This window comes from Bactrocera neohumeralis, chromosome 4 (genome assembly GCF_024586455.1).
Source record: "Bactrocera neohumeralis isolate Rockhampton chromosome 4, APGP_CSIRO_Bneo_wtdbg2-racon-allhic-juicebox.fasta_v2, whole genome shotgun sequence".
NCBI lineage: Eukaryota > Metazoa > Arthropoda > Insecta > Diptera > Tephritidae > Bactrocera > Bactrocera neohumeralis.
In genome coordinates, this window is record NC_065921.1 from 50,688,596 (window position 1) to 50,706,353 (window position 17,758).

The following is a 17,758-nucleotide window of genomic DNA, read 5'->3' on the forward strand; positions in this document are numbered from 1 at the left end:
TCTTTATAACTAAAAAAACTTTCATACTCTGTAGCAACATGTTGCAAAAGTATAAAAAAACCATTGCATTATCACAGTAAGCATTCATAAGTCGCATTTGGATTCAACATAAAATTGTTCAACTGTCTGCTAGGATTTCTTGAGAGCAGGTTTCAAAGTTGTTTTTTAACACTTAAATACCTATGCCTAAATTTTATTAAATTTAAATAATTTTCAGTGTATTAATTATAATTTTTTAATTAGATCGTAATTTGGCTCTGAATAGAAAAATCGGTATCAGAATTATGCCAAATCTAAAATTTATCAAAATATTTAAGTATATGAAATGATCATCGTTATATAAAAACACAAAAATATATATAATTTGGATTTGCTCAAATACACCCGAATATTTACGAACTGAAAACAATGGGTAGTTTGCTAAAATCAAGAGCACTGATTAAAAACATTGCTTTTAAATATTTTATTTACAGGATAGTATATGCCTTATATATCTTTACATATCAATAGTTTTTTAGCAAATCTAACTATGGTGTAATTATTTACTCTATCCAAAAGTTGTGTTGTGACGGTTAGTGAAATATACTAGATACCTGTATTTGTGATACAAGTTCGGAAACGGATCATAAAATTGAAACACTAAATTAGAAGTGTTGTTGGTTCCAATGTTGCAACAAGAAGGTAGAATGCACTTATAATTCTAGAGGTGTGGCAGTTTGAGCACGTGCGTGCAACAAAATTTTAAGCATTCGCCACCCTCCCCTTTATTGTCGACGTTCGTATTCAAATTTTCCAATGAGGAATTCCCAGGGTTAAAAATAAGGATTGCACTTTATGGACGAGTGGTGTGTGTGCGCTCGTGTTGACTATGGACATAGCTGAACGGACAACGTGCGTTCATTTCGCAACTATAAATGGATGAAGACTCGTCAAACTCGCGATGGAATGTGTTTTGTGCGCTTTGAAGACCGCCAGAAGTGCCAAACGCTAAATTGAGTGACAGTACACCTTCCTTGATGGAAATATATTCACATACATAGGTACATAGACTGTATATCTATGTTTAAGTCTGTGAAAAACGTGTACACTGTTCAAAAATTCAGATTTCGTTATATTCCTATTAAATTTATTGTTTAGCCATGGGATCAAATTCTATTTTATATATTCCTTGAAGGTCACAATTGCTTTTTTTTTTTGAAGCAGCTATTAAACTACGGGGGAACTCAAATAAATAAATACTAACCATAAAATAAGACGCAAAAGATTTTCATTGTTGAACCAAAGTATACTTTAATTATATTATATTTCTGTAAGGTGAAAGTTATAATACAAAAATAATTCGAACATACAATTTTTGTTTAAATAATTTAGGCCAAGGTTTTACCTGTAATTCAATTTCTATATAACTCATATTGTTATATCTCAATTAAAACTAACAAAAATGTTCCAACACTCTAAAAACATTGGGACTTATCAGAGAGGGACAAAGTTTAAGCTTTGGTAACTTACAAAAATTATTTACTATATATGAATTTTTTTGTTCATCCCCAAATAATATCATTCAACTTTTTTCATAGTGTTAGAAGATTAGAAATATACTAATGGAAGAAAAATGAGCTCAAACGCCTCTAAGCCCATTGACAGTAGGGTCCAATTAAATGAAACGGACACGGATTTGTATACGACTAAGGAATCTGTAGACTAATTTTATAGATTTCTTGTTACTAAAGAGAAAATTTCCGAGTGTACCTAGTTGACGCTGTCTTTTCAACATTGACTAGTGAATGATGATGAAATCGATAAACAAGCAGTCAAACCAATGTAGGTGTAGGAACATATTGGCATACAGCGCTGATAAATGTGGGACATCCAAAGGTATTTCTACGCTCCAATATGAATGGTAGAGCTAACAAATTCTAGGCACTTGGGCGCGCTGTTGCAGGTGTTCAGCAATTCCATAATTTGCATAACTATCCAGCAATGCATAGCGGTAAAGAAAGCTTTACTGTCATAATTTCCACATAGCTGTTTCAGTGGTATTCACTACATTTTTGGATTTTGATCTAGCGATGGAGTGTAAACTTACATGTTCATATATGAATGTACGAGTATATCTTTCATTTTTGTTAGGACGTAAAGAGGGTACTATCTTGTAGTTCATTAACAGCGATGTTGAAGTTAATGAGCAAGTTCGATGCACAGCTCTATTTATTTTGTATTAGTATTAAATCCTTACACAAAAGGACACTTGAATATACTTACATATGTACAAGGAGAATTCCAAAGTAAATAGGATTTTTGAATCTAGCGCCCCCTGGTGGCGCCATCTATATGGCGACTGGTGTGTTAGAATCTGCTATCTTTATCAATTGTCCAGTGATCCATTTTCATGACATTTCATAGATTGGACGTGAAGTTATTGCGTTCTAAGTGTCAGTATGTCTGTGTTATCGGTGCGAAAATGGGCTTTGAACAAAGAGCCAACATTAAATTTTGTTTTAAAATTGGTAAAACTTTTACCGAAACGTTTTAATTGATGAAGCAAATTTATGGCGATGATTGCCTATCCCGTAGCAGAGTGCACGTTGGTTTCAAGGTTTTCAAAGTGGTCGTGAGGACATAAATGACGATCAACATGTGGGCCAATCAAAATTCGTGATCACCGGAAATTCCATCGAAACTGTGCGTGAATTCACCAAAAATCAGCCGAAATCATCATTGTGATTCATGGAAATGGAATTGAACATCTCCAAAATATCGATTTATCGCATTTTGACCGAACATTTGGGCTAACGAAGGACGATTATTTGACCAAAAATCACATTTTAACCATTAGCCACTTCCTTTTCGGAAAAATGCATTTGCCCATGAAAGGAAAGCGTTATGCAGACGTAGAGGCCATTTAAAAGGCTTGCACCAGCATACTGGCGGCCATACCGACCAGAAAGAGTTTTTTTTGAATAAAATAAATTGATTTTGCCGAAAAAAAAACCATTTGTTCTGTTTTCTTCAAGTCCTGTTTACTTTGGAACACACCTTTTATGTTCGTATGTACAAAATGTGTACAATTGAATGCGACGTGCGAAACACCAAGATTAATGAAATTTGAATGATCTTAAATTCTAATATTGACAATTTCTTTTAGCTTCAATCTCCCATACAATCTTTAGGCTGGTTTTTGTTGAAAAAAAAATACATATACCAGAAAATTATTTCCTAGAATCAAATAAACTAAACTCTAAGTCACAAATAAATTCATAAGTCTTCAACTAACTACACGTTTAATATTCTTTTCGAACATCAGCTGTGTGTTACATGAACATTTGTTCACAGTGCTGTCTTTTTGGTAAAAACTAATAATCGGAAATGTGCGTTTCTTACATTATTGAACTACAATATTAGTACTATGAGCTTTCTTTTAATCTTATGATTTGTTGTTATAGCGGTTTAAAGCAAAACCGAATAGTTTTAGGTCATGAAATTAGATAAGTACTCTTTTTATAACTACCAAACAAAAATAACGTTTAAATTTTTAAAGATTCGTATTGAGTAATTGAACAAACTGAAATCCTTAGAAAAATATTGTGAAACATAGCTTTTATTATCGTATTAAAGTAGTGCACCAGAAAATATTAATTTTAGATTGTAACAAATTGTTTATTGTTAAACTTATTGAAAGTTATACTTATATACATATGTACTATTGCGAAAACTTGGATTATTACAAATATATGGGTACTTGAAAACGTAAGCACGTGTTTCTCTGAGTTCTGCCAAACAGCTGATACGCTTCCAATTTGAATGTAACGCATACTTGAGCACACTTAAAAATTCTCATCTACTCCTATGCTTGAATTTTCTCTTAAATTTTGCGAAATACTGCGTATGCGCATGCTTTTCTCAGCTCTACATCGACTGCTCTCTTTACCATTAAGCTTAGATTATCATACAATTATGCATATGCACATTAGCAAGGTTATCCTTTTCGCCTTTTGAACCAAGTTAAATATGGTTATTTGATAGTCTTCAGTACAAAAAAAAAATATTACTCAAAATTATGAAAGTAGAGACGGTTTATTTGAATATATCAGGATTTATTTGTAAATCGGAATATTTTATTGTAATAGACATTTGTAGAAATATATTAGGAAAGCGTTGCGGTGTTTTAGGGACTAACCTAGTATATATTTCATTCATATATACATACATGTGCTGTTATGAGAATATGAAGAGAGTGAAAGAAACGTTAGCTTATGTTATTGGTTCACTCTTAATATTATTGTTTGTTTTGCCTTAGTGTAATGCCGCAACGTATACTTCTTTGGGGGAATTATGGGACCCTTGAGATTTTACTAATCAAAATTCCTTTCACCTGGGATGTACATCTACTAACAATGTAGAGACTGGTTCGGCGTCATGTTGCATTTAGCCATCAACAAACATATAAGTGTGTATGTATATACAATCTTGCATACAGATTTATGTGCATATCAACGTTTGTAAAGAAGCATACCCAGCCAACAATAAAGGTATTTTTTCACCCACAGTTTTGAAGCCTAGTGCGATGAATATCTACACATCATTTTAAGTAAGTTACAAAAAGTTTGAAATTTCACATCAAATTCTCAGCAAGTTTTTACAGCAATTCGCGTGGTGTTGCAGAGTTCTAGCTGTTGAATAGTACGAGGCTTTACAATCGTCCTTCTTCTTCTTCATCTTTACTGGAGTAGACCCCGCTAACGAGATTATAGCCGAGTTAACAACAAAGTGAAAGTCGTTCCTTCTTTTCGCAACGTGACGCCAATTGGAAATGCCAAGCGAAGCCAGGTCCTTCTCCACCTGATCTTTAGATCGGAGTGGGGGTCTTCCTCTTCCTTTGCTTCCTCCGGATATTGCGTCGAATACTTTTAGAGCTGGAGTGTTTTCGTCCATACGTACGACATTACCTAGCCAGCACAGCCCCTGTGTCTTTATTCACTGAACTATGTCAATGTCAATGTTGGAGGATGGAGTCATGTGTAGAAGTTCACGCAAGTGAGAAAAGTTCTCTGATCGCCATTCACTTGGGAGTGGCCAGAAACGATTCTTTTACACATGGCTCAAGCAGCTCACTACTTCCGGTCTTTGACCAAGTATCCTCTGGGTAGCCTAAGAACATCCGTTCGAAGGCGAGCTAATGTGAGAAGGCGAAACATTCCCTACATAGGGTTGTGCGCTGGGCTTGGGACCCGCCACGTAAAAAACAATACCAATGAAAAAGTTTAAACAGCCTCGGATGAGATACCCCCCTTTTGATGACGACCATGGCAAACGGAAAAAGGACTACGATTTGAGGGCATGCACCCGGAATGTCCGGACCCTTAATTGGGAAGGTGCCGCTGACCAGCTGGTTGATGTCCTCGCAAAAATAAAGACTGACATCACCGCCGTCCAAGAAATGCGATGGACGGGACAAAGGACTACGATTTGAGGGCATGCACCCGGAATATCCGGACCCTTAATTGGGAAGGTGCCGCTGACCAGCTGGTTGATGTCCTCGCAAAAATAAAGGCTGACATCACCGCCGTCCAAGAAATGCGATGGACGGGACAAGGACCCTTAATTGGGAAGGTGCCGCTGACCAGCTGGTTGATGTCCTTGTGACATTTACTACAGTGGCCATATAAAGGAGCGCAAGTTTGGTGTTGGATTCGTGGTGGGAGAGAGACTCCGTCGCCGAGTACTATCATTCACTCCGGTGAATGAACGTCTAGCCACAATCCGCATCAAAGCGAGGTTCTTGAACATATCGCTGATTTGCGCCCACGCCCCCACGGAAGAGAAGAACGATGTGACCAAAGATGCCTTCTATGAGCGCTTGGAGCGCGCTTATGAGAGCTGCCCCCGCCACGATGTCAAAATCGTGCTTGGCGACTTTAACGCCAGGGTGGGCAAAGAAGGTATATTTGGCGCTACGGTCGGTAAATTCGGCTTCCACGACGAAACATCCCCAAATGGGCTGAGGCTGATTGACTGCGCCGGGGCCCGAATTATGGTTATCTGTAGTACTAGATTCCAGCATAAAAAGATTCATCAAGCTACCTGGCTGTCTCCGGAAAAGAACAGCTGATACGACGAGGAGTGCCGTGTTGCAGCGGAGAGAAAACAGGCTGCCTACCTCGCAACGTTACGATCGACCACTACACGTGCGGGATGGGATAGATACCGAAAGTTGAAGAGGGAAGCGAGACGCATTTGCAGACAGAAGAAGAAAGAGGCCGAAATGCGTGAGTACGAAGAACTTGATAAGCTGGCCGACAGGGGTAATGGTCGAAAATTCTACGAAAAAATGCGGCGGCTTACAGAAGGTTTCAAGACCGGAGCATACTCTTGTAGAACCCCTAAAGGTGATCTAGTCACTGATGCCCAGAGCATATTTAAATTATGGAGGAAACACTTCTCCAGCCTGCTGAAACACCAGGAGAAGGAGAACCCGATTCCCCAATCGATGACGATTGAGCAGACGTTCCATTACCCGACCATGAAGAAGTTCGAATAGCAATTGCCCGCCTCAAGAACAACAAAGCGGCGGGGGCCGACGGACTACCGGCCGAGCTATTCAAACACGGCGGCGAAGAACTAATAGGGAGCATGCATCAGCTTCTTGGTAAAATATGGTCGGACGAAAGCATGCCCAACGATTGGAATTTAAGTGTGCTATGCCCAATCCATAAAAAAGGAGACCCCACAATCTGCGCCAACTACCGTGAGATTAGCCTCCTCAACATTGCATATAAGGTTCTATCGAGCGTATTGTGTGAAAGATTAAAGCCCACCGTCAACAAACTGATTGGACCCTATCAGTGTGGCTTCAGACCTGGAAAATCAACAACCGACCAGATATTCACCATGCGCCAAATCTTGGAAAAGATCCGTGAAAGGAGAATCGACACACACCACCTCTTCGTCGATTTCAAAGCTGCTTTCGACAGCACGAAAAGGAGCTGCCTTTATGCCGCGATGTCTGAATTTGGTATCCCCGCAAAATTAATACGGCTGTGTAAACTGACGTTGAGCAACACGAAAAGCCCCAACAGGATCGGGAAGAACCTCTCCGAGCCGTTCGATACCAAACGAGGTTTCAGACAAGGCGACTCCCTATCGTGCGACTTCTTCAACCTGCTTCTGGAGAAAATAGTTCGAGCTGCAGAACTAAATAGAGAAGGTACCATCTTCTATAAGAGTGTACAGCTGCTGGCGTATGCCGATGATATTGATATCATTGGCCTCAACACCCGCGCCGTTAGTTCTGCTTTCTCCAGGCTGGACAAGGAAGCACAGAAAATGGGTCTGGCAGTGAACGAGGGAAAAACGAAATATCTCCTGTCATCAAACAAACAGTCGTCGCACTCGGGACTTGGCTCTCACGTCACTGTTGACAGTCATAACTTTGAAGTTGTAGATAATTTCGTCTATTTAGGAACCAGCATTAACACCACCAACAATGTCAGCCTGGAAATCCAACGCAGGATTGCTCTTGCCAACAGGTGCTACTTCGGACTGAGTAGGCAATTGAAAAGTAAAGTCCTCTCTTGACGACTGGCGCGCTGTTGTTAACTCGGCTATAATCGCGTAAGCGGTGTCTACGCCAATTAAGAAGAAGAAGATGTCAATGTCGTAGTATAATTCATACAGCTCTCACCTCATAACTTTCTCTCGAAAACTCTTAAGGCCGACTCATCAGATGTTGTCATCGTCCATGTCTCTGCGACATATAGCAGGACGGGAATAATGAGTGATTTATAGAGTTTGGTTTTTGCTCGTAGAGAGAGGACTTTACTTCTCAATTAACGAGACGCCAGAGTGCTGAATGGAAGGCACCGGACGAGCCGAAACCCAAAAAACCGCGCATGGAGAAGTCAAAAGTGAAGGCAATGCTTATTTGTGTTTATGATTGCAAGTGTATTGTCCAGAAAGAATTTGTTACTCCCGGCCAAAACGTTAATGCGGTATTCTACCTTGGAGTTTTGAAGCGTTTGGTGCGACGTATTCGACGTGTTTGGCCCGAATATCGCGAAGATGGAAGTTGACGTTTGTTGCACGATAATGCGCCGTCTCATCGATCGACGCTTGTGACCGATTATTTGAACAAAAATCACATGTTAACCATTTAACACTCCCCGTATTCACCTGATATGACACCGTACGACTTCTTCCTTTTCGGACAAATGCATTTGCCCATGAAAAGAAAGCGTTATGCAGACGTAGAGGCCATTCAAAAGGCTTGCACCGGCATATTGGCGGCCATACCGGCCAACTAACTAAAACACTCGTTCGACATGCTTTTCTACCGTGCAAAAAGCTGTATTGAAGCAGAAGGAGACTATTTTGAATCAAATAAATTGAATTTTCCGAAAAAACCATTTGTCCTTTTTTTTTAAGTCCTGTTTACTTTTACAAAAGCACATGGTCTTACAATTTTTAAGATACATTATACCATGTTTATGCCTCATTTCTACTCAGTTACACTCTACACGGACAAGTTGAACCCACATGCATAAACACTTTTTCCCTTCGAGCTAAATGGTCTACTCGGATATAATATGCACTTTTTCTTCACATAGGTACATAAACGGATAACCAGATAGAGTTAAATTGAACGTCAAGTCCCCTGATTTATGAAACTTATTCAAAGAGGGCTCGCGTATTACGAATTTTGTGCCAAAAAAACTAATAACTTTCCAAAAGTATAATAATTTTCGTCCATACTTTAATTTGTCTGCTAGTTAAGAGTCGATGTGATGAACGTGATTCAAAGAAATATAAAATAATAAGTGTACTAGGAAATGTAGCTACTGTTTGTTAATATTGAAAGCCCTGGTAGCCCTCAGGTTAACTCCGTTGAGAATAAGTACACCACGAATAGAATATTTGTTGTTTATGCTTACAAAATGAAACATAAACATGTTCTCTACATTAATATTAGTATATAATTACTACTGCTTTCTATCAGTTTTCTTTATGTTGTTATCGATATGCATTTTAATTATGTTGTTCAACATTATTATCAAAAATATATATGTATATATTGAGTGTATTTGTCAAAGACAAAGAGAAACTAATCTAGAATCTTGGACCAGAAATGTAATTTTTGTCAGAAATTAAAATATTTAGTGCTAATGAAGCCTTCATATAAAATGTGCTCATCCTCTGATAATGGAAACAATGTATCTGTATGTTTGTTTAATTTTTATAGAATCAACATCGAATAATATTGTAAAGAATACAAAAAATACAAAACTTGATAATCCGACCATAAAAATGGATAACGACTGCGTTAGTAATATTTCCACGGAAGGAATACTGGAGTCAGACAACGAAGATATAGTATATTTGAATGACGAAGAATACACTGAGGATGATTTACACAGTTTGGATAGTTTCTATTCTGGTAAGTTAAATGTGAAAATATAAACATTGACAGTAAATAAATATAGTAAATGTATGTGCATATATATTCCTACATATCCCATGGACGCTCGGTAATCTGAATCTCTTAAAACTAATCCGGTTACTATTTGCGAACAATATTTTTATACTTTTGCAACATGTTGCATAAGAGTATAATAATTTTTTTCACCTAATGCTCCCAAATACCCAATATAAAGATTTTCAAACTTCCGAGGGATTTATACTGCATATATTGGCCAATATGTGAGTTATTTCAATAAAAATGAGAGAGCGTGTTTTAATCATAAAAGTGTACCTTTGTGCCTAAGATATATCAAATCGAGTGACAACGTGACCTGTCAATGTATATATATATACATAGATAATTGCTTGGATTTCGCTCCCCTGTTACACGTTTGACGAAGTTTATCAAATTGTAAAGAATACAAAATGTATTATTTGTTATACTCTCGCAACAAAGTTGCTAAGGAGAGTATTATAGTTTTGTTCACATAACGGTTGTTTGTAAGTTCTAAAACTAAAAGAGTCAGATATAGGGTTATATATACCAAAGTGATCAGGGTGACGAGTAGAGTTGAAACCCGGATGTCTGTCTGTCCGTACGTGCAAGCTGTAACTTGAGTAAAAATTGAGGTATCATGATGAAACTTGGTACACGTATTTGTTGGCTCCATAAGAAGGTTAAGTTCGAAGATAGGCAATATCGGCCCTCTGTCACGTCCACAAAATGGCGAAAACCGAAAACCTATAAAGTGTCATAACTAAGCCATAAATAAAGATATTAAAGTGAAATTTGGCACAAAACATCGCATTAGGGAGGGGCATATTTGGACGTAATTTTTTTGAAAAAGTGGGCGTGGCCCCGCCCCCTACTAAGTTTTTTGTACATATCTCGAAAACTACTATAGCTATGTCAATCAAACTCTATAGAGTCGTTTCCTTCAGGCATTTCCATATACAGTTTAAAAATGGAAGAAATCGGATAATAACCATGCCCACCTCTCATACAAAGGTTATGTTGAAAATCACTAAAAGTGCGTTAACCGACTAACAAAAAACGTCAGAAACACTAAATTTTACGGAAGAAATGGCAGAAGGAAGCTGCACCCAGGCTTTTTCTTTAAATTGAAAATGGGCGTGGCGTCGCCCACTTATGGAGCAAAAACCGTATCTCAGGAACTACTAGACCGATTTCAATGAAATTCGGTATATAATATTTTCTTAACACCCTGATGACAGGTACGAAATATGGGAGAAATCTGTTCACAACCAATATAACGCTATTTTGAATTCCATCTGATGCCTTCTCTGCATAATATATACATTAGGAACCAACGATGATAGCGGAATAAAACTTTACACAAATACGGTATTTGCAAAGTATGTAAATGACGGATAATGAAATCTCGATTATCACTTTATCATGCGAGAGTATAAAATGTTCGGTGACACCCGAACTTAGCCCTTCCTTACTTGTTCTCCTTGCACTCTATTGCGGAAGGCTAGTGTATTATAACTTCCATTCGGCTTGTGTTATATACTGAAGAGGCTTGTTTTTTGCGAAAAGCTGCAGATGTCAGTCTATTTGAAAACCCTAACATTTTTGAGAATCACTGTTTAAATTACTTGGCAGCTTTGCTCATATTTTTGACATAAATTGGAAAATGAAATATTTAAAAAGACACGTTCATTAGATTTTAAAATACTTATATTTAGTAGAACTGAATTCACATTCTTCGCTAAAGCACTAAATTTATTCAGGCATGTTCCAGAAACCGAATGAAACTGATGTGATTTCGATTTTACATACCGAATGATTTGAATTTAGGTGTTCTGCCCGCCAAATGACTTCATTTATTTCCAAGTTTTTATATTTGACATGGAAACAGCTGTTTGAAGCAAATGACATTTGTTAATATGTAAATATTTAAGTTTTCAACATTTAAAATTTAATTTAAATAACGAGTGTGTTGCCGTGAAAGTTGCACAAAAGAATGAAGGGTTTTCGCGGATAATTCCATGTTTTTTTAGTTGCTAATGGTCTGTTTAAATACTTTTATTGACGTTAACTTTTACCTAGTGATTTAGCGATATCTTATTTACTTCCCACTCTCTTCCCATCTTCTATTCAATATTTTTGTATTTGCTTCTAAAGAGTAGCAAAATTATGCAAAATTATATTAGCAAATTAACAAAGCTTTTATTATCAGTGAAAATTCACACGTTAAGTTAGGTAAGGTTATTAGGTTATTCATAAAGTCACGAATGATCCCTCTTGGACAGCTTAGTATAAACACTCGTTCGTTATGATCAAAAGACTGTAAATATCAACAAAGTGTCATAAATTTGTTAAGACTGCAAATATCAATTCCAGCCACTGAGTCTTTTCGCAGAAGGTATGACTACCGAGATACTTCAAACTTAAACTAACATAAGAAGAACTGGAAGATGTACCGCGTGTGATCCGATAAGACATTGTCAAGTGAGAATTCCTATCATTGCGATCTAAACCTAACTTTTGCATAGAAGCTGGTTGTTAACAAACGCTTTTTGAGCTAACACAGAGTTCAAGTAAGAATTAGCCGGTTCTGTAATGCAACAGGCCTAGCCGACCCAGTATGATTAGAATGGGGTAAGTGTGCCCCCTTTTGTGTGAACTCATCAGTTTTGCCGTTTCCAGCAATTCTGCTATGACCAGGCACCAAACCCAAACTATTCCGCTGTCGAATTTATTGCATACCTCTCTGAATGAAGCTGCATTTCGAAGTAGAACCTGAAAAATACTACATTATTTTACCTTAATATAAGAATAGACAACGTAAATTCTTAAAATATATTTCAAAACCAAAATGTGTGAAAGTAAATATTACTTCAAAAAGTCTTAAAACAGTAAAAATTCTTTTTTGAAAATCAATTTTGACATTTACGTAAGTATGTTTCACATATTTAAATCTTTTTATATAAAAATTAGGTGCAACCGATTTTAGTAAAATTTAGCACACTGTATCCAGTTCAAACCAACATAGAAGATAGGATAGCATCAAGGATAGTAAAAACAATTCATAAATAAAAAACACAGTGAAGCTCTATTAAATAGACGCTCTATTAAGCCGGCATCTCCATTAATCATGCATTTCGGTCGGTCCCAAAATTTGTTGAAGTTTATTAAGTACAATCTATTAAGCAGACAACTCCATTAACTGGACAGAAAGGCCGGTAACCAGATATTGGGAAAGTAGTCTTAAATTTGTTACTTTTTTCATTGAAATTTATTTGTATGAACATATTCAAAATTAAACCTTAATAGTACTTACAGTGCAATCCCTTGGATTCTTATAACGACAAAAACGTTTTCGCCTTTATTCGTAAATTTTCACTATATTGAATAGTTTATTATATAAATAATAGTATAAAATGTTTATCACAGCAACGCGTGGCCTCATCCTATAGTAACATATAAAAAATAAAATGCATATACAAATTTCCGTGAAGAAAATGAATTTGTCATATTGTTAGAATATTATAAAAAATCCAAATTCACATGAAAATTGCTGTAGAGGGTGACGTTTATAACTGACCACGACACTCCAGAGTGCACTACACCCGTGCCACGGGAGTCGTTCAGTTTGCTTAGCATCCTAACTGTATTTAAAATCCCAAAACAGTAATTCACACCTACAGCATCAAGCCGCAACCAACCATCATAGGTTGATGTCGTAATAAAGTTTGAGGCGATACACGTATGTACATACATATGTATGTATACATGTATTATTTAGGGTGCATAAAAATGTACTTTTACTATAGGTAAATATGTACACTTATATCTACATTTAATTGCCACTTAGTTGTAGGAAAAAGATAATTTGTCGTTTTGTCTTTATTTTCCAACCCACACACTTTGCAAATTATTGTCAGTAATGAACAAAAAATCGGGACGGCGATAGTTTTCTTTTAAGTGAACAATAATTTCTATTCCTAAGAGAAAAAGTTTTCACGACATTAAGCATGTAAATATTGTATGTTTGTATGTACATTTTTCTTAAACCCGTCAGAGTTCGTGTGATAATGTGAATAAATTAGATGTCTTTCTTAGCCTTGTTCATATTTACAATGATTTATTAATGAAATTTGCATAGGTTTGTGTCTGGTAATACAAAGCTAAAAATAGTTTGAGGTTGTACAATTCTTCACAACTCCCTTTAAATTGCTTCACATTCATCCAAATTTTGTGTTTTTAGAGTTCAAGAACTTGTTTAAATCTCAACTACAATTTACGTTCCTTTGTTAACATATCTATCCATAACAGGATAAGGAAATAGAAAGACAACTATGGTTCATCTTTACGTATCCTGGAATAACTCACACATTTTTATAAATATAAGCATACAAGTGTGTATTCTATGTATGTACATCCACACATTTCATTCTCAATGTTGAACAGGATGTAAAGTCAAGTATAGCGTAGCCATTCATAAAACATATATGTAAATATATGTATGTGTGCCGTATATATACACATACGAATGTATGTAAAAACTTACTTATGTATGACATGATTGCGACTGTGTGAAAGTCACTCAGTTTCCTTTAATAGCGAGTAATTAATTACATATTTGTCTTACAAGACAAACAGTTAACATTTGTCTAGTCTAATTTGTACTAAACAACAAATAATCCCCTTACACCGTCAGCATCGGGAAGAGGAAGCTTTAATCTACTGCAGCAAGACGTCCAACGGAACTCCTAAGTACCACTACTTCATGGTTTGTTGGACAATAAACTTAATATCGCATTTGACGAAAATATAAATTACTTGCTGTAAGTATCTATAAACGTACTTAAATACTTACATTTATATATATATGTATATATATATATATATATATATATATATATATATATATATATATATATATACATATTTACAAATTTATATAAGGACGCACGTATCGATGTATGTATAACACCGGATGGGACCGGCAATAAATAATTACTAAAAGGCTGAAAGAAATGCCCGAATGTATTCGACTACTACATATCAGATCTTGTAACGAAACTTTCGCGTTTTTAGCATATATGCTTCCTTCTAAAGGTCTTCGTCGCTGTTTGTTAACTCTTCGCCCAGCAGCCTTTGCCCTCACATTTCTTCTTATTGCAAGTGACACCGACCACAACATTATAAGTACATTGACATGTTTTAGTGTATAACGAGATAATTTCAGATCCCCCTGCCAATCCGCTGCTGCTAGTCTTTACAAACATCTCAAAGATGTTATCTTTTTTCTTGTAAATCACTAAAGTATTGTAACAACAATATACAGTAGCGCCGGCTTGCGGCTTTCTCAGTCATTTGATTTCTTCACTTTTAACTGATTATACTTTAAACATGAATGGGTTCACGCTTTTTATAAACAATAAAGCACTTTATGTGCTTGGAAAATACTGGCATAGCAAATGCCAAATTTTACCGTACGTTGCCATTAGTGGAAGCATTCAAAATGATTTGTATGGTTGGTAACCTGCTTTTCACACTTCAACTACGTGTATTTCCTAAATAAGCGGTGTTTCTTTTACCAAGACCTCCGGTGGTCGCAAGTCTTTTATTTGCGGCATTAAACTTGCGCACAGTCGTTTAAGCACACATAGTATATATAGTAAGTACATATGTATGTAGGTATGTACTTGTGGGTATGTGCAGATGTACTAGGTGCATATGATATACCTCCATACATATGTATGTTATACAATTAGCTTTAACAATTTGAAGGAAGTGCTTATACAAATCAAGATGCTAGTTACAACTGTGAAGTTTTCATTATACCTTGAACAGTATGCAATTATATATAAACAAGTAAGAAAGGGCTAAATTCGAGTGCAATCGAACATTCTATACTCAGAGAATCGGAACCCAAGCAATTTTATGTATACAAGTATATATATTAACTTTATTAAACGCATACACTGACTTACTTTTTCGGCATAAGGTTTGTTAGAAAATCGAAAATCATTATACAATATGTGGTGTATGGGAGTTAGGGTTTTAGCTATTAACTATTACTAACAAAATGTTCCCTGGATTTCATTAAGGTACTTCACATACAATCAACAATCTTATGAATGAAATTCCGATATTAGTTTAATCGTGGCTAGGTCAAGTTTTCGCACAATAGTATAAATTTTAGGCTCAAGATACACTGTTAAGGCTAAAATACGTTCTGTAATTGGAGATCTGTCAAATATTAGCCGATATATGCAGTATTAATGAAGGAGTGTTTCAGCTCATTGGCCGGTATGGCCGCCAGTGTGTGCAAGCCTTTTGAATGGCCTCTACGTCTGCATAACGCTTTTCTTTCATGGGCAAATGCATTTTTCCGAAAAGGAAAAAGTCGCACGGTGCCATATCAGGTGAATACGGGGAGTGGTAAATGGTTAAAATGTGATTTTTGGTCCTTTTTGACCTCTTTAATGATGTCCTTCGAATGTTGGATTCTGAGCACTTTTTGGTCGTCAGTCAATTTGTGCGGAACAAACCGTGCACACACCTTTCGTAAGCCCAAATATTCTGTCAAAATGTGATAAATCGATGTTTTGGAGATGTTCAATTCTATTTCCATGGATTTCAATGATGATTTTGGCTGATTTTTGATGAATTCACGCACAGTTTCGATGGAATTTCCGGTGATCACGGATTTTGATTGACCCACATGTTGATCGTCATTTATGTCCTCACGACCACTTTGAAAACGTTGAAACCACTCGAGCACTCTGCTAAGGGATAGGCAATCATCGCCATAAACTTGCTTCATCAATTCAAACGTTTCGGTAAAAGTTTTACCAATTTTAAAACAACATTTAATGTTGGCTCTTTGTTCAAAGCTCATTTTCGCACCGATAACACAAACATACTGACACTTAGAACGCAATAACTTCATTTTTAATCTATGAAATGTCATGAAATTCTCACCGGCCAATCGATAAAGATAGTACATTCTAACGCACCAGTCAACATATAGATGGCGCTAGATTCAAAAAGTTCTGTTTACTTTGGAATGCACCTTAAACACTTATTGACTTGTGTACTGCAAAGTAAAAGAATTATATGGAATTTATAATAGTTCCATATTAGAAGTAAGCCACGGTGCCATGCCCATCGTCCAATATTCACATCGACCCCCATAAAGCCTTCTCATCCCATCTACGATGTAAAATTTAATGTCGCTGACGTGTTTAGTTATTGATTTATTGCACTTTTAGTAGTTTGTAACAGTATCCTTATATGGGGAGTGAGCGGGGTTACCTTCTGATTTCATCCATTTTTTTATAACATTTGAGCTAGGCAAATTTCGTTGTTGTAGCTTAGTGGTTTAGAAGATATGTAATACATTAAACTTATTAGAGGGCGCGGCCTTGCCCATTTTTTCAAAGTTCAATGAACATTTATTTGAAACATGGATATTATTATATTTATTTATTATATAGTAGTCTATATACAGTAATATCAAAACTAAATACTAAATTAAAAAAAAAACACACATAATAAAACACAACTAAATTTATTGCAATACCATATATGTATAATACTGCGGTCATTTGGTGTATTGAATAGAAAAATTTCACACAACAAAATGATTTGGGCCAAGTTTTGAGAATCTTTAGAGATCTTGTTGAGCAGCAACGCCAGGACGATCTATATTGAAACATATGCATCCTCAGCCAAGTTTTCTATGTGGCGAAGTGCCGAAAAAGACCGTTCAGAGCTCGATTTCGTCACAGGAAGTGTGCAGAATATGGGAAGAAAACTATGAATTATAGGGTATATGTCTACATCGCAGTTTTTCAATGTTTCGGTAACTGATTGTTTTTTGACCCCCATTTCCACCTCTGAATCCGCCACTGATATACTTAGCTGCCATTCAAACTGCATAATCGAAGTCATGTCCTACAACCCATCCAAACTGACTTATCGAAATCAAGTTCTTGTATGGAATTTTTTGTATTTATGAAGGATATTATAACTTCACTTATAACTTACAATCTCTGCTAATTTTTTTCATTCTTCTTCTTCTTAATTGGCGTAGAAACCGCTTAAGCGATTATAGCCGAGTTAACAACAGCGCGCCAGTCGTTTCTTCTTCTCGCTACGTGGCGCCAATTGGATATTCCAAGCGAAGCCAGGTCCTTCTCCACTTGGTCCTTCCAACGGAGTGGAGGTCTTCCTCTTCCTCTGCTTCCCCCGGCGGGTACTGCGTCGAATATTTTCAGAGCTGGAGTGTTTTCGTCCATCCGGACAACATGACCTAGCCAG

General features: G+C 36.5%; 1 protein-coding gene across 1 annotated transcript in view; it reads left to right on the top strand.

The window, feature by feature from the left end:
- LOC126754497 (zinc finger protein 423 homolog) overlaps positions 1 to 17,758 on the top strand; it is a 113,090-nt gene that overhangs the window by 26,341 nt on the left and 68,991 nt on the right. The window contains exon 3 of the mRNA XM_050466516.1: positions 9,236 to 9,430. Within this exon, the coding sequence (XP_050322473.1) occupies positions 9,236 to 9,430 (195 nt within the window). The remainder of the gene's footprint in view (positions 1 to 9,235; positions 9,431 to 17,758) is intronic.